The sequence below is a fragment of the Cucumis melo genome, chromosome 6 (assembly GCF_025177605.1).
Source record: "Cucumis melo cultivar AY chromosome 6, USDA_Cmelo_AY_1.0, whole genome shotgun sequence".
In the NCBI taxonomy this organism is placed as follows: Eukaryota; Viridiplantae; Streptophyta; class Magnoliopsida; order Cucurbitales; family Cucurbitaceae; genus Cucumis; species Cucumis melo.
The window spans coordinates 27,879,841-27,897,165 of NC_066862.1; the positions used below are offsets into that span (position 1 = coordinate 27,879,841).

The window sequence follows — 17,325 nt, forward strand, 5'->3', positions numbered from 1 at the left end:
AGTCGAAACAAGAGAAAATCCTATGTTAGGAAACAATCAAGATTGTTGCAAGCCCATGACGACCATGACTCTGCTTCTTTTGAACCAAAATTAGACAAAGTCAATAAAAAGAACAACTTCGAAAAAAAGTTACAAGAGATTAAATCTAGAGTTCAATCTAGTCATAGTACAAATGAATAATCTACGAATGAATAATCTAACTTTATTCATCCCATTGTAAAATTTGAATCTCTGATCTTCTCGATTTTCGTTGAACTATCAAAGAAGCAAGAGTTATAGGGATAGTAGAATTTGGTAAGTTCCAAAGCGGCATTCCTTCACCAACCAAAAGTCAGGACCATTGAAGTGTTTGAATACAAATTTGACCAACAAAACATATTATGGCTCCATGTCTCTTCATCCAAAGGAAGAGACATACTTTTGTTGTTATCCATTACTCTTTCCAAAGCTCAATCTTTTCAATCTGACTGATAGTGTTCTAAATTGTTATAATAACTCAAATATGAAGATTGTCCTTTATACAATGTTACAATTATCTATTTATTTCATTTCAACTTTACTTAGTTGACGTACAAATGGTTGCAAAAAGAAACAAACGGAGAAAAAAGTCCAAACGAACTACTCCTCTAATTACAACTTAGATTCATAAACTAAAGAATTAAAAGCTAGCAAAAGCACCTACTACGAGTTTCAACTAAATGGACACCAACTAAAAAACTACATGTTCGCTAACAATTTCAATACAAAAGGTGAATAAATGGAAGCACCACATGGAACAATTAGAGGAATTAGAGTGCAAACTTCAAGATAAAAGCTTGGAAGTTCTCCAAGCAGTCAATAGCAACCAGCCTTTCAAGTTATGAACTAACAAAACTCAATACAAAGTGCAAAAAGGGAAGGAGTAAACAATGACAATGAGAAATTGTTCATCGGCCTCTCACAGATGGGTAGAAACAGAGCGCAAGGAAAAATCACTAAAGTAAATACATTTGATATGCAAGGTAAATCTTTTGGAATGTGATTAACTATATTGAACAGATCTAGATGGGAATAATTTTTTTTTCCTTTAAACTATATGAGAATAAAGTTGAACTTAACTATAATGGTCAACACATGAATAAGCATGATGCAAAACATATCAAAACCAATCAAACAAAAAAAAAATGCAACACTAGAAGACCACTTAAACTATATTCCTTTCTAAAAGGTTTGTTAAAAAAAATGATTTTGGACTTTGGAGAATTCTAGACTTTCCAAATTCCTTCCTGAACCTCCTAAGTTCCATTAGCTTTATCCAAAAACCCAAGAAAGATAACTCCTTGAGTATGAGAAGTGATAAAAGATGGAAGATCCACATCATTCAATTCCCAAACCAGGACAAGGAGGGACAGAATAATGTTCTAAGATGTTCCATGACCAAAGTACTATTTACTTATAGTGGTCTTGTCACATACATATTGATGGGAATTTACCACACTTACATTAATTTAGCTATTCAAACAAATAATAAGAAGTTACTTCATAAGACTTTTAACTTAAAATAAGACTTGTAGATTATAATAAATGCTGGGATGACTATTCCACATCAATGTCCCCACACACACATATAACCCACCCCAAGTCCTCAAGAAAAAGGGCTGAGATGTATAAAGAGAACCCATCCCTCACCTACATATTCACATATAGAAGGCAGTGACTAAACACTAACAAGCATTCAATTATTTGCTTCATAAAAGCATCATTATGCACTAGCCTTCTTTTAATTCAATTATTCACAAGTCACTTCAAGTGCCCTCTGCTTCGTCTTGTCAAAACCCTACTTGAACTACCCCTTGTTCTTTTGGTAAATCTTTTGGGCAAGTTTGAAATTAGTAGTAAGAGTCATATCTGTGAAACTTAGAAGAATAAATTAAATAATTACAGAGGATTGAAAACATAGAAATACCAAACACAAGCATCAACTCCTAGACACAAAGAACTAAGCACGACAGAGCAGTGTGCACCTAAACATACCTCATAGCAATTGAGTGGATCAGAATAAATGAATTCTCTACGAGAAATCCCTTCTTGAAGATGAAGTAAACAAAATGATGGCCTAGTATAGTATGGTATTGCTAAAACAAAGAACTTGCCAACAAGGAACAACGTTATATCATCAAAGCGAACTTAGCTACTGCATTCCATGTGTTATTAAATGTCAACATGGATAATTACAATTGAATCAGACATCGCACAACATGAACTCGAGATATAAAAATGTAACAAAACAAGAACAGAAGATAAAAATGCCTCATTTAACCGAATTACCACATCATGTGTGAACCAGAAAAATTTGCCCCTAAAGAGCTAAACAACCATGGAAAGTATCAAAATTAATAAAAACCTCTCAAGTAAAGCTACGTATAGCCACCATCCACACCAAAAGAAGAACATAATTAAAGGACAATATTGAGGTTAAAGGAAAAATTATATACTATTACTCTTTCCCCCTCCTTATCAAGATGCATCAGGACACTCCCTAGCAAAATGCCCCGATTTCCCACAATTGAAGCAAGTGTTTGAGCCACCGCCAACGCCGCCACCAAATCTTCCGCCACCACCGCCGCTGCCACGGCTTTCATTCTGGCAATCTCTGGCTATATGACCATATTCCCCACAATTAAAACAACCACCGCCGCCGCCGCCACCACTTCCACCTCCAGCTCCACCCCTATTGCAATCCCTAGCCAAATGCCCAAAACCACCACAATTATAGCAAGCCCCACCACCGCTGCCTCCGCCTCCACCTCCGCCACTGTTCCCTCGTGGACAATCCCTCGCTAAGTGACCAACTTCACCGCAAGTAAAACACCCACCACCACCTCCACCGCCGCCGCCGCTGCGGTTACTAGGACGAGTACAGTCTCTAGCTAAATGCCCTTGCTCACCACATTGATAACACCCACCCCCACCACCTCCACTGTTCCCATTCCGCCTATCACCTCCTCTCCAACCACCAAACCCATAACCTCCACCGCCACCTCCACCACGGCCACCCCTTCCACCACCACCACCACCACCACCACCACCAAAGTTATCCCTCCGATTTCCCGAAGATCCATCAAGCGCAACAACCTCAATGGCTTTCGATTTTCCATCATCACCAGGAGCGATCTGAAACTCGACATGATCTCCGACAACAAGGCTCCGGTAACCATCGGATTTAATAGAAGATTGATGAACAAACAGATCCGGACCTTCTACATCTGGCTTGATGAAGCCGAAGCCTTTTGAATCGTTAAACCACTGAACAACACCAGTCAATCTCTCTTCCGCCATCCTTCACAAGTAAGTTTGAGAAGAAATTAGTGAGCAAAAAATGGCGACCGAGTAACCAAATATCCAAAGGGTTTCCCAATATATAGAAGCTTAAAAGAGAATGAGATCTACCCCTTTCCAAAAACCCTAATTCGCTTACGCTTTATTTCCCCCCCTTTTCTTTTTCCTTTATTTTTATTAAATTTTTAATTTATTACTTTTTCAATATCTTAACATATATTTTTTTAATATTAATAAATTAGGTATCTAATTTATAGAATTTACCTCTAATTCATCTCATTATTATTATTATTATTCATTTTTTGTTAATTAAAAAATAATAATTTATATTCATAAATACAATCTATGAAAATAAATTTAAAACACAAAGAGATTAAAATTGAAGATCTTTTTGTAGTATTTGTTCATAATCTTAGTCTTAATACTTTAATTTATCTTTATGCTCATAGTTTCAAATATTCCACTTTAACATTCTTGCTTTTATATTTTGTTTGTTTTAAGTTAGGACTCTCTAATTTGTTTCTCTTTCAAAAAAAAATCTCTAATTTCTTTGCTCTAGGATTGGATGATGTCACCAAACATAAAATCTATGATGGAAATATAATAGATTTGATTGAGCTAACCTATGGTATATGCATTTTTTTCATTAATTTAACGTGTTAGACATGATTTTATTAGAAAAGTCGAAGTTTCAATTCTCCGTTTTTTTTTTCTTTTTGTTGTACCGAAAAAAGTAACAGCTAAACAATTATATAGTTTTTTTACTTTTTGAAAACAAATTAACGATCTTTACTGAACTAACATATCTTAATTAGGTGAGCTATGCCAACTTAATATGATATAAGACATTTTAAGGTCTTTTAAATATATATTATATATATATATATATATATAACAACAATTAGAAAATACGTAGTTCAATCTAGTGGTTAATCAATACTTTGTTGTTATAAAATGAGTCGGAATGATATTTGAGTCGTTTGCAAATAAATCAAAATAATTACAAAATGTAGTAAAATTTGAGTATCTATGAGTGATAGATATTGATAGAATGTTTATCGTTGATAGATTTCGAATTTTTGTTACATTTATAAATATTTTCTTTAATGACAACTCCCATGGATCGATCTCCATACTTAGCCAAATACTTATCCTATTTTTTTTTTTTATATGCAGCAAAAATAACACTAACATATCAATTCATCTAAACATATGGTTTCAATTGCATACCAAACCATTTAAATGAGTTTGTAATTAACCAAGCATGTATTTTCATGAATTTGTACTATAAACTCATTTTATCATATTCCATGTTGCAAAAGAAGAAAAAGAAAATATTGATTTAGATAACATTGAAAACACATTAAATGTCGTTCGGCAAAAGAAAAAAAAAATTTGCAAACATAGCAAAATGAATCAAAATCTATCGGATAATAGAAGTTTACCACTAATAGATTATGTTTCAAATATCGGTTTACCCTTAATAGATAATAGGAATACATATAGATGTTAAGTTTTGTAATATTTACAATTATTTTAAAAAAAATATTGCTACATATTTAATTATTATTCATACAAATTTTATCCACATGGACTCCGCTTACTTTATAGGTTTTATGTATATGAGAAGATTGTGATATTTTGTAAATATTTTAATTTATTTTATTGTATTTAAAAATAGTAGTTCATTCCACTGTATTTGTATTTGATTTAATATTCTAAAAGAAATGGAAGGAGATAAAGAATTGGAATGAAAGTATTCACTTTAGTGGATGATTCTCATAAATGAGAGACAATTCCTTTTCTTATGAGGTCATAATTAACAATGGAATTGAAAGTGAAAATGGGAGAAAAATACATTTAAATTTTGAAAGAAGAAAAAAAAACAAGGAAATTACCTATATCTACATATAATAATAATGATGATAATAATAACAACAATAATGCAGGTTGGGGTAGGGGTTGAAGAGAGATTCTTTCAAAAGTCAAAATGTACAAAGTTATCTTTATAAAATCAATAAACTTCCACATTCCATTGCTCTGATCTCTTCAATTGCCTCTTGTATTCCTGCCAATCAATACCTGAACAAAACACAAACACAAACACACACACAGATATATATAGAAATAAGTGCTTGACCTCCAATCACTTTCCCATAAACAGAAAAAAAGGAAATGGAGGGGAGGGGGGAGGGAATCTAACCATCTCTAGCAGCCAAAGAGTCCATAATGTCATCAATACCCTTCTCCATGCCCTTAAGTCCACACATGTAAACAAAGGTATTGTCCTTCTTCAACAACTCCCAAAGCTCCTCAGCATACTCAGCCATTCTAGTTTGAATGTACATCTTCTCACCCTTCTCGTTCGTTTGCTCTCTACTAACCGCAAAATCCAACCTAAAGTTTTCCGGATACTTCTCTTTCATTTTCTCAAACTCCTGTTTTCATTTTGATTCACTCACTCAAATTAGCTCTTTCAACGTTTTCGTTATTGTACCATATCAGTAATATTTGACAGATTTCTTTTTACCTCTTTGTAAAGAAGTGAGCTACTTGTTGGGACACCCAAGAACAGCCATGCCAAACCATTAAACTATATAAAACAACAAGAAGAAGCATTAAGATGTTTATAAACTTTATAGTTAAAAAGAGGAAAATTGCAATTTAAAACCAAAAAGCATTGTTTATACCTTGTAGTCTTCATGCTTCTCGAAGAACATTTTCCATAAGAAAGATCTGAATGGAGCAATTCCAGTTCCAGTTGCAAGCTATATAACATAGTACAGTTTCACCCAAATTAAATTATTTTATGTTGAGTTAATTAGTTGATTCATTTTCTTTAGGATAATAATTGTGATTTTACCATAATAACTGTAGCATTAGGATCTTTAGGCATAAGCATTTCTTTTCCCACAGGTCCTGTTATCTTCACCTCTGCTCCAGGTTTTAGGTCACCTAATAATATCACAAAATAAATATACTATCGATTATTTCTTTACAAATCTAAGTTTGTGTCATTTCAAAGTGTGAATTTAGTTGAATGAGAATGATGAGAACTGACATAAAAAGTTAGAGCAAACTCCTTTAACAATCTCTCCTTGTTCATTGGTGTACACCAACCTCTTCACACATAGAGAAACCTGAGATTTGTAAATTCACAAAACCAAATCACAATCATATATACAAATTGTTTTGTTCTAACTATAACTAAATAAAAAAGAAAAACATACAGTTTTGGAGTCACCAAAGTCACCAAGAGCACTGCTTGCAATGGAGTATAATCTCAACTTGTGAGGCTTCCCATTCTTGTCCTCTCCATCTGCTATTACCCCAATCGATTGTCCTTCCTTGTAGGGCACTTCCCCTAAAAGTTTCAATCAAACAAACCACTCTCATCATAACACGAGACTTTGTAACAAACATGGCCTAAACATTTTAATCAAAACCAAAATTGATACCGAAGTAATTGAAAGAATTTTACGAACATTGATCAAAATGGTAAGTTAATTAAACCAGACCCAATAATGAATTTAAATTTTCGAATTAGGTCCTTGTAATTTCTAAAATTTTCAATGTGGTCCTTAGAGGTTAAAAACATTTAATTTTAGTCACTCCCATTTTACAATTTCTCAATATAGTCCCTATAAATTTCAAAACTTTGAATTTTTATCAATCAGAGAAATCCAATCAATGAAGTGAGTGAACTCACCTTCAGTACTGAAGACCATATGCCACGTCTCGCCGGGAGCATCATCGCCAGTAATCTTCGTGTTCAAAAGACAACGTCCGATGTATGGAGTCTTGGGTTTAAACTTATTAACCACAATTCCTTCCTCTTGTTTCTTCGACTCTTTCTCCACCTTCGCTGGAGCCTCCGTAGTCACTTGAGCTCTAATCGGACTCACCGCAACTCTCCCGCCATGGTAAAACACCGGAACCTGAATCCAATCAATTTAATCGATCAAATAAATGAAATAAAAAAAATAAAAAAATAAAAAAAAAGGGAAGGGAATGCAGAATTGGGGCTTGCCTTCTTGAGGAAGATTCTGTCAGGGGAAATTAGAGGAGTTCTGGAAGGGAGAGAAGAGGATTTAGAAGGGAAAGAAACGGCGGCGGCGGTTACGGCGGCGGCCATGAATGAGTGAGAGAGAGAGAGAGAGAGAGAGAAGGGGGGAAAATGGGGGAAATGGGGAAATGGGGGAAATGGAATAATAAAGAAGGGAAGAGGGGATTAGGGGATTGGGTGGAGGAGAATGAAGAAGAAATGAAGTGGTTGATGTGAGGATAAGTTTAGTACATCAATGGCCATTACTACCAACCAGTTATCTTCCATTTGATATCTCTGTTCCTAAAATCTTTTACTTTTCCTTTACAAATTATATATACATACGTATGGCCTATGGGAACGTATGTATGTATTACTCCGATGCATACTCTTACTATGAACCTTTTATTCATTTTTCTTTAAACTAATATTTTGTTCTTCTTTTTCGGTTCACTTATTTACATAAAATTGTCAAAAAAAAAAAAAAAAAAAAAACAAATTTGATCAACTATTTACAAAATATAACAAAAGTTTCAGATTCTATCGATAATAGATATTGATAGACATAAACTGTTTCTTAAAATCCAAAATATTGTTACATTCTGTAAATATTTTAGTTTATTTTACTATGTTTGAAAATGTACCTACTTATTATATCTTTAATAAATCTAAAATTTAGTTTCGTTTCTTTCTAAAATTTTGTTGAAAATTATCGAAAATGGTATGGTGGACAAAATATTGAGTAAAATCTTGTGGTGCGTTTTTGTTGTTTAATGATTTTTCACTTTGGAATATATTTTTTCGAAACAATTTTTTAATATTGTAAAAAATTGAATTTATTTACGAAATATGTTAATATCTATGTAGTTCTTTTAAGTGTTACGGAAGAAAAAGTAAAGTTAGACAATCGAAAAATATTATAACTAAAATTAAACAAACTTTCAAGTTGCGGATTTGGACCTTGGTAGGAAGCGTGAATTGGTTTTGTGTTTTTTTAGTAGAATAGAATTTGGAGATTCAAATAAAGCTTTTTTTATTCGCTAACGTATATTATATGATAGTTGAGTAAAAATGTGTTTGTTAGAGTATTTATAATAAAATAACACAATTTGATTGGCAAGATGAGAATGTTCAATCTGATTACACTTAAGAATTACCTGACTATCATTATCGTCATTGTTGTTGGAAATTTTCAATCCTGACATATTTACTGACATTGGTACCAATACTACTTGTGCCTCATAAGTGAAGGTAACAATATCAATAACAGTAAACTTTACAAAATTCATACATAATAATAATAAAACAGTCTAGCTACGTTTGTGATCTAAGCTTATTATCATAATTCTATCAATCAAATTTCACTTGGATTATATCAAACCTCATTACAACTCGGTAAATATGACCTAAATGTAACACTATTTTACACCATGTTATTTAGCTAGTTTTAAACTTTATAGTCACTAGGTGTGATTTCGTCCTCATTGCAAGGTTTAAGTTGGTTGAAGAACTCTAATATGAAAATCTCCACGTCTATCTCTTCATCGTCTTCCTCTTTGGCTACTTTTCTTTAGAGTCTATTATTATATCATTTTATGGAGTTCGAATTGAACCCATAACAAGGTGAGAACGAAAGTGACGACATGATGTCATTTACGACACATTTATACAAAACTTTTGCCCTTAACACCTGCAATCCCATAGATAGTTGAAATCTCACAATAACGCAGTTGATCATCCTCTCATACTACTTACTTATCATCAACCTCATTAGTTGCAGCCTTCCGAATTTTTTAACGATGAAGGTTGTGTATTTGTTAGACTATATTTATGACCATTTGCACGATTTAATCTGAAAATTTTAAACCTAGAGTCATATTAAAAAAAACGTCAATAAATAAATTATTTCACAAAAACTTCATGTAGAAAAGGACAATATGCTAATTAACCCAATAAAAATTCTAAAATTTTCCTTTCTTAGCTATCTAAACTCGTTATCGACTTGATATCAATGAAAAAAATTCTAAAGGACTTGAGTGAAAATTTAAGAATAGGATTTTAATAACCAAAAAGGTTAGATTTGGGAACCTTTTATAAACCCTTCTAAAGTTCAGGGACTAAGTAGAAATAAACTTAAAGTGCAGGGACTTAATGTGAAATTTTAACATAATTTTCTTTTTTCTATTGAAAAAAAGACCGGACGCCTTATCTTTCCTTTCTTTTCTTTTCTTTTCCCCTTTTCCCTCTTCCATTTCACTTTCCTCTCCGCTCCAACCCACGCCCGCGCACCCTCTCCGTCGCAGTCGCCCGCCGGCACGCTCCCTCGCCGTAGTTCTTTTCATTTTTTTCACTTACTTTCCGCTACAGCCTCGCCGGCACACGCGACTACCGCATTCTTCTGTTCTTCGACCGAGGTCAACACTCTTGTTTTCCTCAACCTCTCCCTCTCTTGCTCGCCGTATGCTTCAATTTTTTATTTTTATTTTTTTGTTCAGTTTATTTTCTTCGTTTCGGCTGAAATTTGAATGAGTTCAAATTTAATTGAAAATTCTCCCGGATACGACATAAGCTTGTACTCGAATTAATTAGGGTTAGTCTTTATGCTTCAATTTTACTGTAATATCCTCTGTTAAGCCTAGAAATGAAGGGAATACAAAAGAATTGTTAGTAAGGTTGGGGCGGGGATTGGAAGTTTTCTTTCTCTCTTAATTTTGAAGAATTTGTGGTCTAAATTGTGGGTATTGATGTCAGGTTAGGCCTTATTATCTCTCCTTGTGCATATTTCTTGCTCGTACATGTAATCTTAGAAACTAAATAACGCTTTCCTTTTTATTTTTTCCTGAAACGTTTGAGTCTTGTGTATTATCTTGTTTGAATAGGTTGGTGGTACTGAACAAGCTTTTCTGCGACTTAATTTACTAATGAAATCATTGAGACTGGTTAAATTTGTTACCTATTCGACTTATCATGCCGATTTGGCTGAATTGTTGAAGCTTGACTTCTCTTCGTCGTTTAAATTCATTTTCTGTCACTAATAGTTGTTTTTTATGGTCTGCTGCAATTGAATTTTTGACATTCTGCTGATCTTGCATTTAGTTGCATGGACAAGGTTCAGTTATGTTCTTGCAGCTGTTGTTCCTTTTTGTTTGTTATTGGAAAACGAGGAAAAGAAGGGTTTCTGGTTATAAAGCACAATATTTATTTGACTTTCTTTATGATTTAAGTGCCACATTGTAGTGGACCTTCATGGATTTGTATGTGCTTTTTAATGGTGTGATTTGAGATGCTCAATCTATGATATTCATTTTATCTATGGCTGTTCTGTTTGTTATATAAACGTTATCTTTTTATATGTTGTATGTATGCGTACATCTACACTTGCAAAATTGAGTGACAAATTTGTTCTCTCTTCTTGGAGTCTTTTTCTAGGCTACGACTAATGCAAATATTTGTATTCTGTTTCATGAAATTTTATGACAGGCACGCACAACTTCATGGCATCTCAGGTTATCCGTGAGTGGGTTGGGATTAACAACTTTGCAATGGCTACACAAGCAAAATTACTTGAGTTGATGGGAAAACTGAAGCAGGAGGTTATATTCATTTTTATCCACATGTTGTGATCACAAAATCCATATCTAAGTGATATTTTTCCATTTAAGCCTTTGCACTGGTTTTTCACAATCTCTAAGGAGTCATTGACTTTTGATATCTTCCTACAGAACGTCAACACATTGACAATACTTGTAATGGGAAAGGGTGGCGTTGGAAAGTCATCCACTGTGAATTCCATTATTGGTGAAAGAGTTGTATCTGTTAGTCCTTTTCAGGTACTCATTAGTTAATGTATTGTATTTTGGTTGACCGAAGTTTACCCAAGGTGCATGATTTGATTTAAGAAATGAAATGTTTATAGTCAGAAGTGCCAAGGCCAGTGATGGTTTCTCGCTCACGGGCTGGATTTACATTAAACATCATCGATACACCTGGCATCATAGAAGGAGGTTATATCAATGACCAGGCACTTGAGATCATAAAACGGTAATTTCTCTTTTTTCCCCTACAAATAGTCAGTTTATTTATTTTTAGATAACTATCCGGTTCTTATGACTGTATATCTTTATCTTTCTTTTTTGGGGGTTGGTGTGCAGCTTTCTCTTGAACAAGACCATAGATATTCTTCTCTATGTGGACCGCTTGGATGCATATAGAGTAGATAACTTAGAAAAGCAGGTTATCAAGGCAATAACTGACAGCTTCGGTCAAGCAATATGGAGTAGGGCTTTGATTGTTCTCACTCATGCTCAATTTTCCCCGCCAGATGGATTACCATATGATGAATTTGTTTCCAGAAGATCAGAAGCTCTAGTGAAAACAGTCCGATTTGGTGCCTCTTTCAGAAAAGTTGAAATTCAGGTGGCTTTTGCTATTTTTGTGTTCCATTTTGTTTTTTGTGCAGTTCTGGTTATATGCCTATAGGTCTATGTGAATGGATTTATAGTTGATAGTACTCATGTCATCACATCTGATCTTTCCTGCACTTGTTTTCTTTCATTTTTTATCGACGAAAGCTGGGTTTATCATTTTCCTTTTTAAATCAAGGTTTCTTTAAACATATATAGATAGCATAATTCAATGACATCACCTTTTGGGTCATGTCTTCATTTCTTGTAAACTTGTGAAGTGAGCTATTTGTTGGTGGTCATATACAGAACATGCAAATGTTCTGTGATTGATTACTTATTTTTTAACGAGTATCGAAGATATTTAAGGATTTTTTTCTATTAGTAGGTTGATGTGTTAGAACATTGGTGTTTAATGTCTTTGATCTTTCTTTCAGTAAAATCTCTCAGAGAACACAAAAGATTTTCTTTCTTTATTCGTTGCTCGTTGAATGATAAAAAGTATTTATTTAAATTCTTTACCTTCTAGGGGTTGAATATTCCAGTTGTTTTGGTCGAGAACAGTGGACGGTGCAGCAAGAATGAGAAAGATGAAAAGGTTCTCCCTCTCGCTCTTTCTTTCTTCAAAATCTTCATTAGAGTGTTCTCAAATTAATGGTTTGATTATTCTTTTCCACAATAGGTTCTTCCAAATGGGATTGCTTGGATTCCTCACTTGGTTGAGACAATCACCACAGTTGTCTTGAAGGGAAGCAAGTCCATTTTTGTTGATAAGACGTTAATCGAAGGGCCAAACCCCAATCAGAGGGGAAAGTTGCTGATTCCCTTAATCTTTGCACTCCAAGTAATGCATCTGAAACTTTAAAATATCCTATAATTTGCTTCTCTCTTACAATTCGGGGACTGAGTTTTATCTGTTTGCTTCTCTTTTTGACTTGTTGATTATAGTATTTCTTCGTCGTTAAACCTATCAAGCGAGCAATAAGAAGGGATATAGCAAGACAAATTAGACCGTCGTGGGAGTTGCGTGATATGAGCTTTTCCACCCGCAAGTATTGATTCGATCTCAAGTTTGGCGAGTTAATAATCTATGCGTCTTATGTTCGTATAGAGATTAGTCGTTGTTTTGTTTTTTGTTTTTTTTTTTTTTTTTTTTTTGTAGAAGTTGGAATTTTGAGATAACTGAGTTTCTGTAAGCAAATTCGTATACACTGCCACCCTCAGTTCTTTCGGCTACTTATCATTAGTTAGAGGATTATGTTTGTTTCCTTTTAATTTTCGGCCTTTTCCAATTCCCATCACTCTTCCTTCCCAATCAAACTTCGTATGCAGATGTTAATAATATCGATCATCATAACATTTGATAGTCTGAAGTGAAGTCATGAATGTAATATATTGGCCACAATGAGCAAACAATTCCATCCTCTCGATTCAAATAAATCATGAAATTACATTTGGATTCGACTCCTTTTTCAGTTATTGACGTTAATGTCTTTACTATTAAATTAAAATAACTATGATGTGAAAATCTAAAGTTAACTTTAATAATAACGATTAACGAACACTTGGTTAATGGACATTAACTCAAGAATCAAGCTAAAATGTATTAATTTTGAAATTTAGTGACTAAAGTGAGACAAATTCTTATATGTGGGTAACTTTACAATATTGAGATATATTACGTTTTGCACGTTTGCAAAACATTTATGTACACATGATCAAACATAATCTAATTACGATTTAGGATTGACGTTCATTATAATTGATTTATCAATAAAACTTTATTACTATAACATCACAATTCTTTATTGATGGATAGACATGATCTAAAAACCAAACGACTATAACATCACAATTCTTTATTGATGGATAGACATGATCTAAAAACCAAACGTAAACCAAACGTAAACCATCTAACATATGGGGGGGGGGGGAATTAAGCAACAAAGTCTTGAGCTTGTTGTTGGGCTTGCTTCTTAAGCCTTGCAGACTCGATATCATTCTTCATCTTCATGTGATACATCTCAGAGAAAGTGATGGGTGTTTCTAGAATTGGTTTCTCCCCATCTCTAATCTTCAATGGATACACAATCGATTCTTGTGAAGGGTACTGAAATGTGGCTATTGACATCCTGCTCGACTTTGAGTTCACTACTGCTTGGTGATCACCACTCTTGAACCTCCCATTGCTTACATACTATTCCAACAAATACAATTTATCTCATCTTAAATACAAAGTCGAAAGTTTACATAGAAGATTAGACTAAATTTTAGAGACAATAAAAGACAGTTATTAAGCAGACTTACATGACCATGATCACCTAAGTTGACGACAAAAGCACCTTGGACAGGTTGGACAGTGATCCACGTCCGACCACCATCCTTGGTAGCCTGAAGGCCGCCGACTTGGTCTTGTAACAACAAGGTTATGGTTCCAGGATCAGTGTGGCGCTTTAGCCCCAAGGTGAAGTCTGGCTCAGGGCATTTGGGATAGAAGTTGACAACGATCTTTTGATCCAAGTCCACACAAGCCTTTCTCAAGGCCCCCTTCTCCAAACCCATGGCTTCCGATAAAACCTCCAAAAGCTTACAAGCCAACCCCATCAGCTTCTCGCTGTACTCCGCCGTCTTCGCCGCCCACCCCTCTGGCTTGTTCGGCCACAAAGAGTAGTCTCTTTTCTCAATTGGGTATGAGAAGAATGTTACTAACTCACGCCAATCTTTTACAACTTCTCCCTGTAAATTTCAACTTAAAGAGTACACTCATGACAATGCCTTTGTTCGTTATGAGTAAACAAAGATAAAAATGAAACAATAATTAATTGTGATTGACGAAATCAAAACTATATTCAAATCCCACCATAAATTATTGGGTTAATTGAAGTCTTAGGATTTGTAATTCAATAACTTAATTGTATACTTTTTTTTGTTATTGTTATTTAGTTGACCCAATATAATTATCTCATTAATCCATTTACTAAGTCTTCAACACATTTATATTGTAATCCTAAAGTATTAAAAAAAAAACACACAGATATAATTACAAATATTAGATAATATATAAATGCTCATGTGTCAAGTAAACATGAACTCTTAATGACCACACGACAAATATTGTAAGAGATACTCATGTCGAAAAAATTTCAAATAATTTGGGGATAGTGGAAAAATTTGAGATTTTTAATTTCTTAATTAATTACTTTATATTAATTTTTCTATTTTCTTTTTATTTTTTATTTATATATTATATTATTTCAATATTATATTTTCTCGATATTATGTTCCGTGCCTCATTTTTACAAACAATCATAATATTTATAAAATTCTCTTTTCGGGTTTCATTACTAGTTTTATATTTTGAAAAAAACATGAATAAAAGTCTATCATAGATATCGATAGAAATCATTTTTTTTTTTCTATTTTCCTAAATAGTTTGATATATATATATATATATATATATATATAAAATTCTCTCCAATTATTCAATTTTTTCTGATGAATCCTAAAACTTAATAGTAAATTAGTTTTGAGTAATTAAAAGATGTGTTGAAAAATATTAGACGATTTAAACTATTCTATGATCACTCTAAAACACAACTTAGATTATTAGAAAAAATCACTAGGAAAAATTTGTTCTTGATTATTTTCATTGTATATATATAAAGTTATAAACTTGATTCATCTTTTTATATATATATATAGAGAGAGAGAGACCTGGAGATGACTAGAGATGTTGAATCCCCCCTTTTTACCGCCGGACATATCAAAACGGAGTTTCTCCTCCGTCGGAAGAGCAAAGAAATGTCCCGCCAGACGAGTCATATCGGAAACAATCTCCGAGTCGACGCCATGGTCCACCACCTGGAAGATCCCCCATTCCTCGCAAGCTTCAACGATGCTCCGGCGAATGACGGCCCTGCGTTCGCTGTCGACGTCAATTCCGGCAAGGGAGATGATGGGAATTTCGTCGCTGAATTGGTCGTAAGGGACCTTTGGACGGTCGTCCGGGTGGCGGAGGAATTCCGGCGCCAGAATGGTGGGATGATGTGGGAGAGAAGAAGGCATTATAATTTAATTGGTTACGTTAAGATTTGGTTTTAGTTTTGAGGAGTGGGAAAACAAAGCTTAATATTTATTGAAGTGTTTTTGGTATAAAGGGTTAAAAGTGCTGGCGAGAGGAAAGCAAACCATCGCTTTCTACAATATCTCCATTTTGTTTCCTTCATTTATTTTTGTTCTTTTGTTGTTAGTTTCTCATTTTTTATCAAACCCAAATGCAAATTATTGGTGGAATTAACCTTTTTGGATCTTAAAAGAAAAGTCTTTGGTAATTATTCAACATCTTTTGTCTTTCCTAATTGAACATCTATTTCAAAAACAACCAAAGTTTTAAACTTATTATTATTATTATTATTATTTTAAGATATCATAGGAATGTTTCAAACATGATTTTCAAAAATCAAAGGGTTTATAAAATGAGACATTTGCTTGCTATTTTCTTTCCTATATTGTATAAAGTTCTAGAAAACAAAAACAATCTTCGACGATCTGCAAATCTGATGACGGCACCCACCGATAAAAAGAAATCCAAAAGAATATCATCAACAATAATAATCCATCCGACTCCACCCCCACCACCATAGCTCATCCATCCTCCTTCTGGAAATGAAGAACCATTATGTGGAAGTCTCAACTATTTCTGTTATATCATTTCCCTTCTCTCTCTTTCTAAGCATGCTTTCTGATCTCTCCAAAATCAAAACAGTGGCAGCTCGATCTTATAGTGTTCGATCGGTTGAGAATTTGGAGAATGTCCAATTCTATAAGTACTACTGTGTAGTTCTAGGTCTTGTAGTTAACTTGGCAGCACACTGATGTTTAGCTAAATTTGGCTTTGCCCTTCTTCTTTGTATCTTCTTTAGGCTCTGCTGCTTCGCCAGCTTCCTCCTCCTTGGGAAGGCTGTGTTGTTCTTTGTCTTTTTGGGGGATATATGCATTATTCTCCAATGGGTTACCCTCTCTTTATCTTCTTTTAGGGTTACATAAAACTAATAAAACTTATCAAATCATATCTAAACTTTTAATTCCACCCTAAATTTAACGTTTAGGGTTACCCTCTCGAAAATAAACGTTTATATTTTAGATTACTCCTTAGATTATAATTTATTTTTCTTAAATATAATTATGATTTATTTTCAAACATACAAGGAAAAAAGAAAAAAAAAAAAAAACGAAACATATATATCACTTTATCATGTTCAACTTTTAGTGTGTATTTTGTAAGAAATATGTAAATATTTGTTTGACGATAAATTCAACGTATACGATTGTTTTCAAATAAGGTAATTATAGAAAGAAGATCGAACCTTCTATGTTAATTAATTACCACTCGGTTAAATTAACTTTGACATTCATTTATTATTATCTTATTTATTTATTTAAGCATGAAATCCTAAAACCATAATCGTAAGAAAAATATATTAGTAATGCAAATGAAATCACAACATTAATTAAAGCTTTAGCAATTTTTTTATAACCTAAAACTTTTAATTTCATCCA

The 17,325-nt window shown here is 33.5% G+C and overlaps 4 protein-coding genes across 5 annotated transcripts; 1 reads left to right on the top strand and 3 right to left on the bottom strand.

Annotated features, from left to right (window-relative positions):
• Window positions 1–2,275: 2,275 nt before the first annotated feature.
• On the bottom strand, window positions 2,276–3,452 carry LOC103490693 (cold shock domain-containing protein 3). Its single transcript, XM_008450327.3, has one exon. The coding sequence runs from the start codon at window positions 3,316–3,318 to the stop codon at window positions 2,497–2,499; it is 822 nt and encodes a 273-aa protein (XP_008448549.2). The 5' UTR covers window positions 3,319–3,452; the 3' UTR covers window positions 2,276–2,496.
• Window positions 3,453–5,063: 1,611 nt separating this feature from the next.
• Window positions 5,064–7,663, bottom strand: LOC103490694 (ferredoxin--NADP reductase, leaf isozyme, chloroplastic-like). The gene is made up of 9 exons (XM_008450329.3): window positions 7,349–7,663; window positions 7,028–7,256; window positions 6,549–6,682; window positions 6,380–6,458; window positions 6,182–6,273; window positions 6,009–6,086; window positions 5,849–5,911; window positions 5,522–5,756; window positions 5,064–5,400 (listed from the first exon to the last, which is right to left on the bottom strand). Exons 1-9 carry the CDS (start codon window positions 7,451–7,453, stop codon window positions 5,333–5,335), a joined length of 1,083 nt encoding a protein of 360 aa, XP_008448551.1. The 5' UTR covers window positions 7,454–7,663; the 3' UTR covers window positions 5,064–5,332.
• Window positions 7,664–9,572: 1,909 nt separating this feature from the next.
• Window positions 9,573–13,041, top strand: LOC107990978 (translocase of chloroplast 34-like). Of its 2 annotated transcripts, none has more exons than XM_017045155.2 (8): window positions 9,573–9,777; window positions 10,844–10,956; window positions 11,086–11,193; window positions 11,280–11,404; window positions 11,515–11,779; window positions 12,296–12,364; window positions 12,449–12,610; window positions 12,715–13,041. In XM_017045155.2, the coding sequence occupies exons 2-8, from the start codon at window positions 10,858–10,860 to the stop codon at window positions 12,823–12,825; spliced, it is 939 nt and encodes a 312-aa protein (XP_016900644.2). In that variant the 5' UTR covers window positions 9,573–9,777; window positions 10,844–10,857; the 3' UTR covers window positions 12,826–13,041. The 2 variants fall into 2 exon arrangements, with proteins under 2 accessions (XP_016900644.2, XP_016900645.2); XM_017045156.2 differs by having other exon boundaries at window positions 9,579–9,821.
• A 477-nt stretch (window positions 13,042–13,518) lies between these two features.
• On the bottom strand, window positions 13,519–16,081 carry LOC103491109 (naringenin,2-oxoglutarate 3-dioxygenase). The gene is made up of 3 exons (XM_008450939.3): window positions 15,481–16,081; window positions 14,074–14,502; window positions 13,519–13,963 (listed from the first exon to the last, which is right to left on the bottom strand). The coding sequence occupies exons 1-3, from the start codon at window positions 15,829–15,831 to the stop codon at window positions 13,703–13,705; spliced, it is 1,041 nt and encodes a 346-aa protein (XP_008449161.2). The 5' UTR covers window positions 15,832–16,081; the 3' UTR covers window positions 13,519–13,702.
• Between the last annotated feature and the right edge of the window lie 1,244 nt (window positions 16,082–17,325).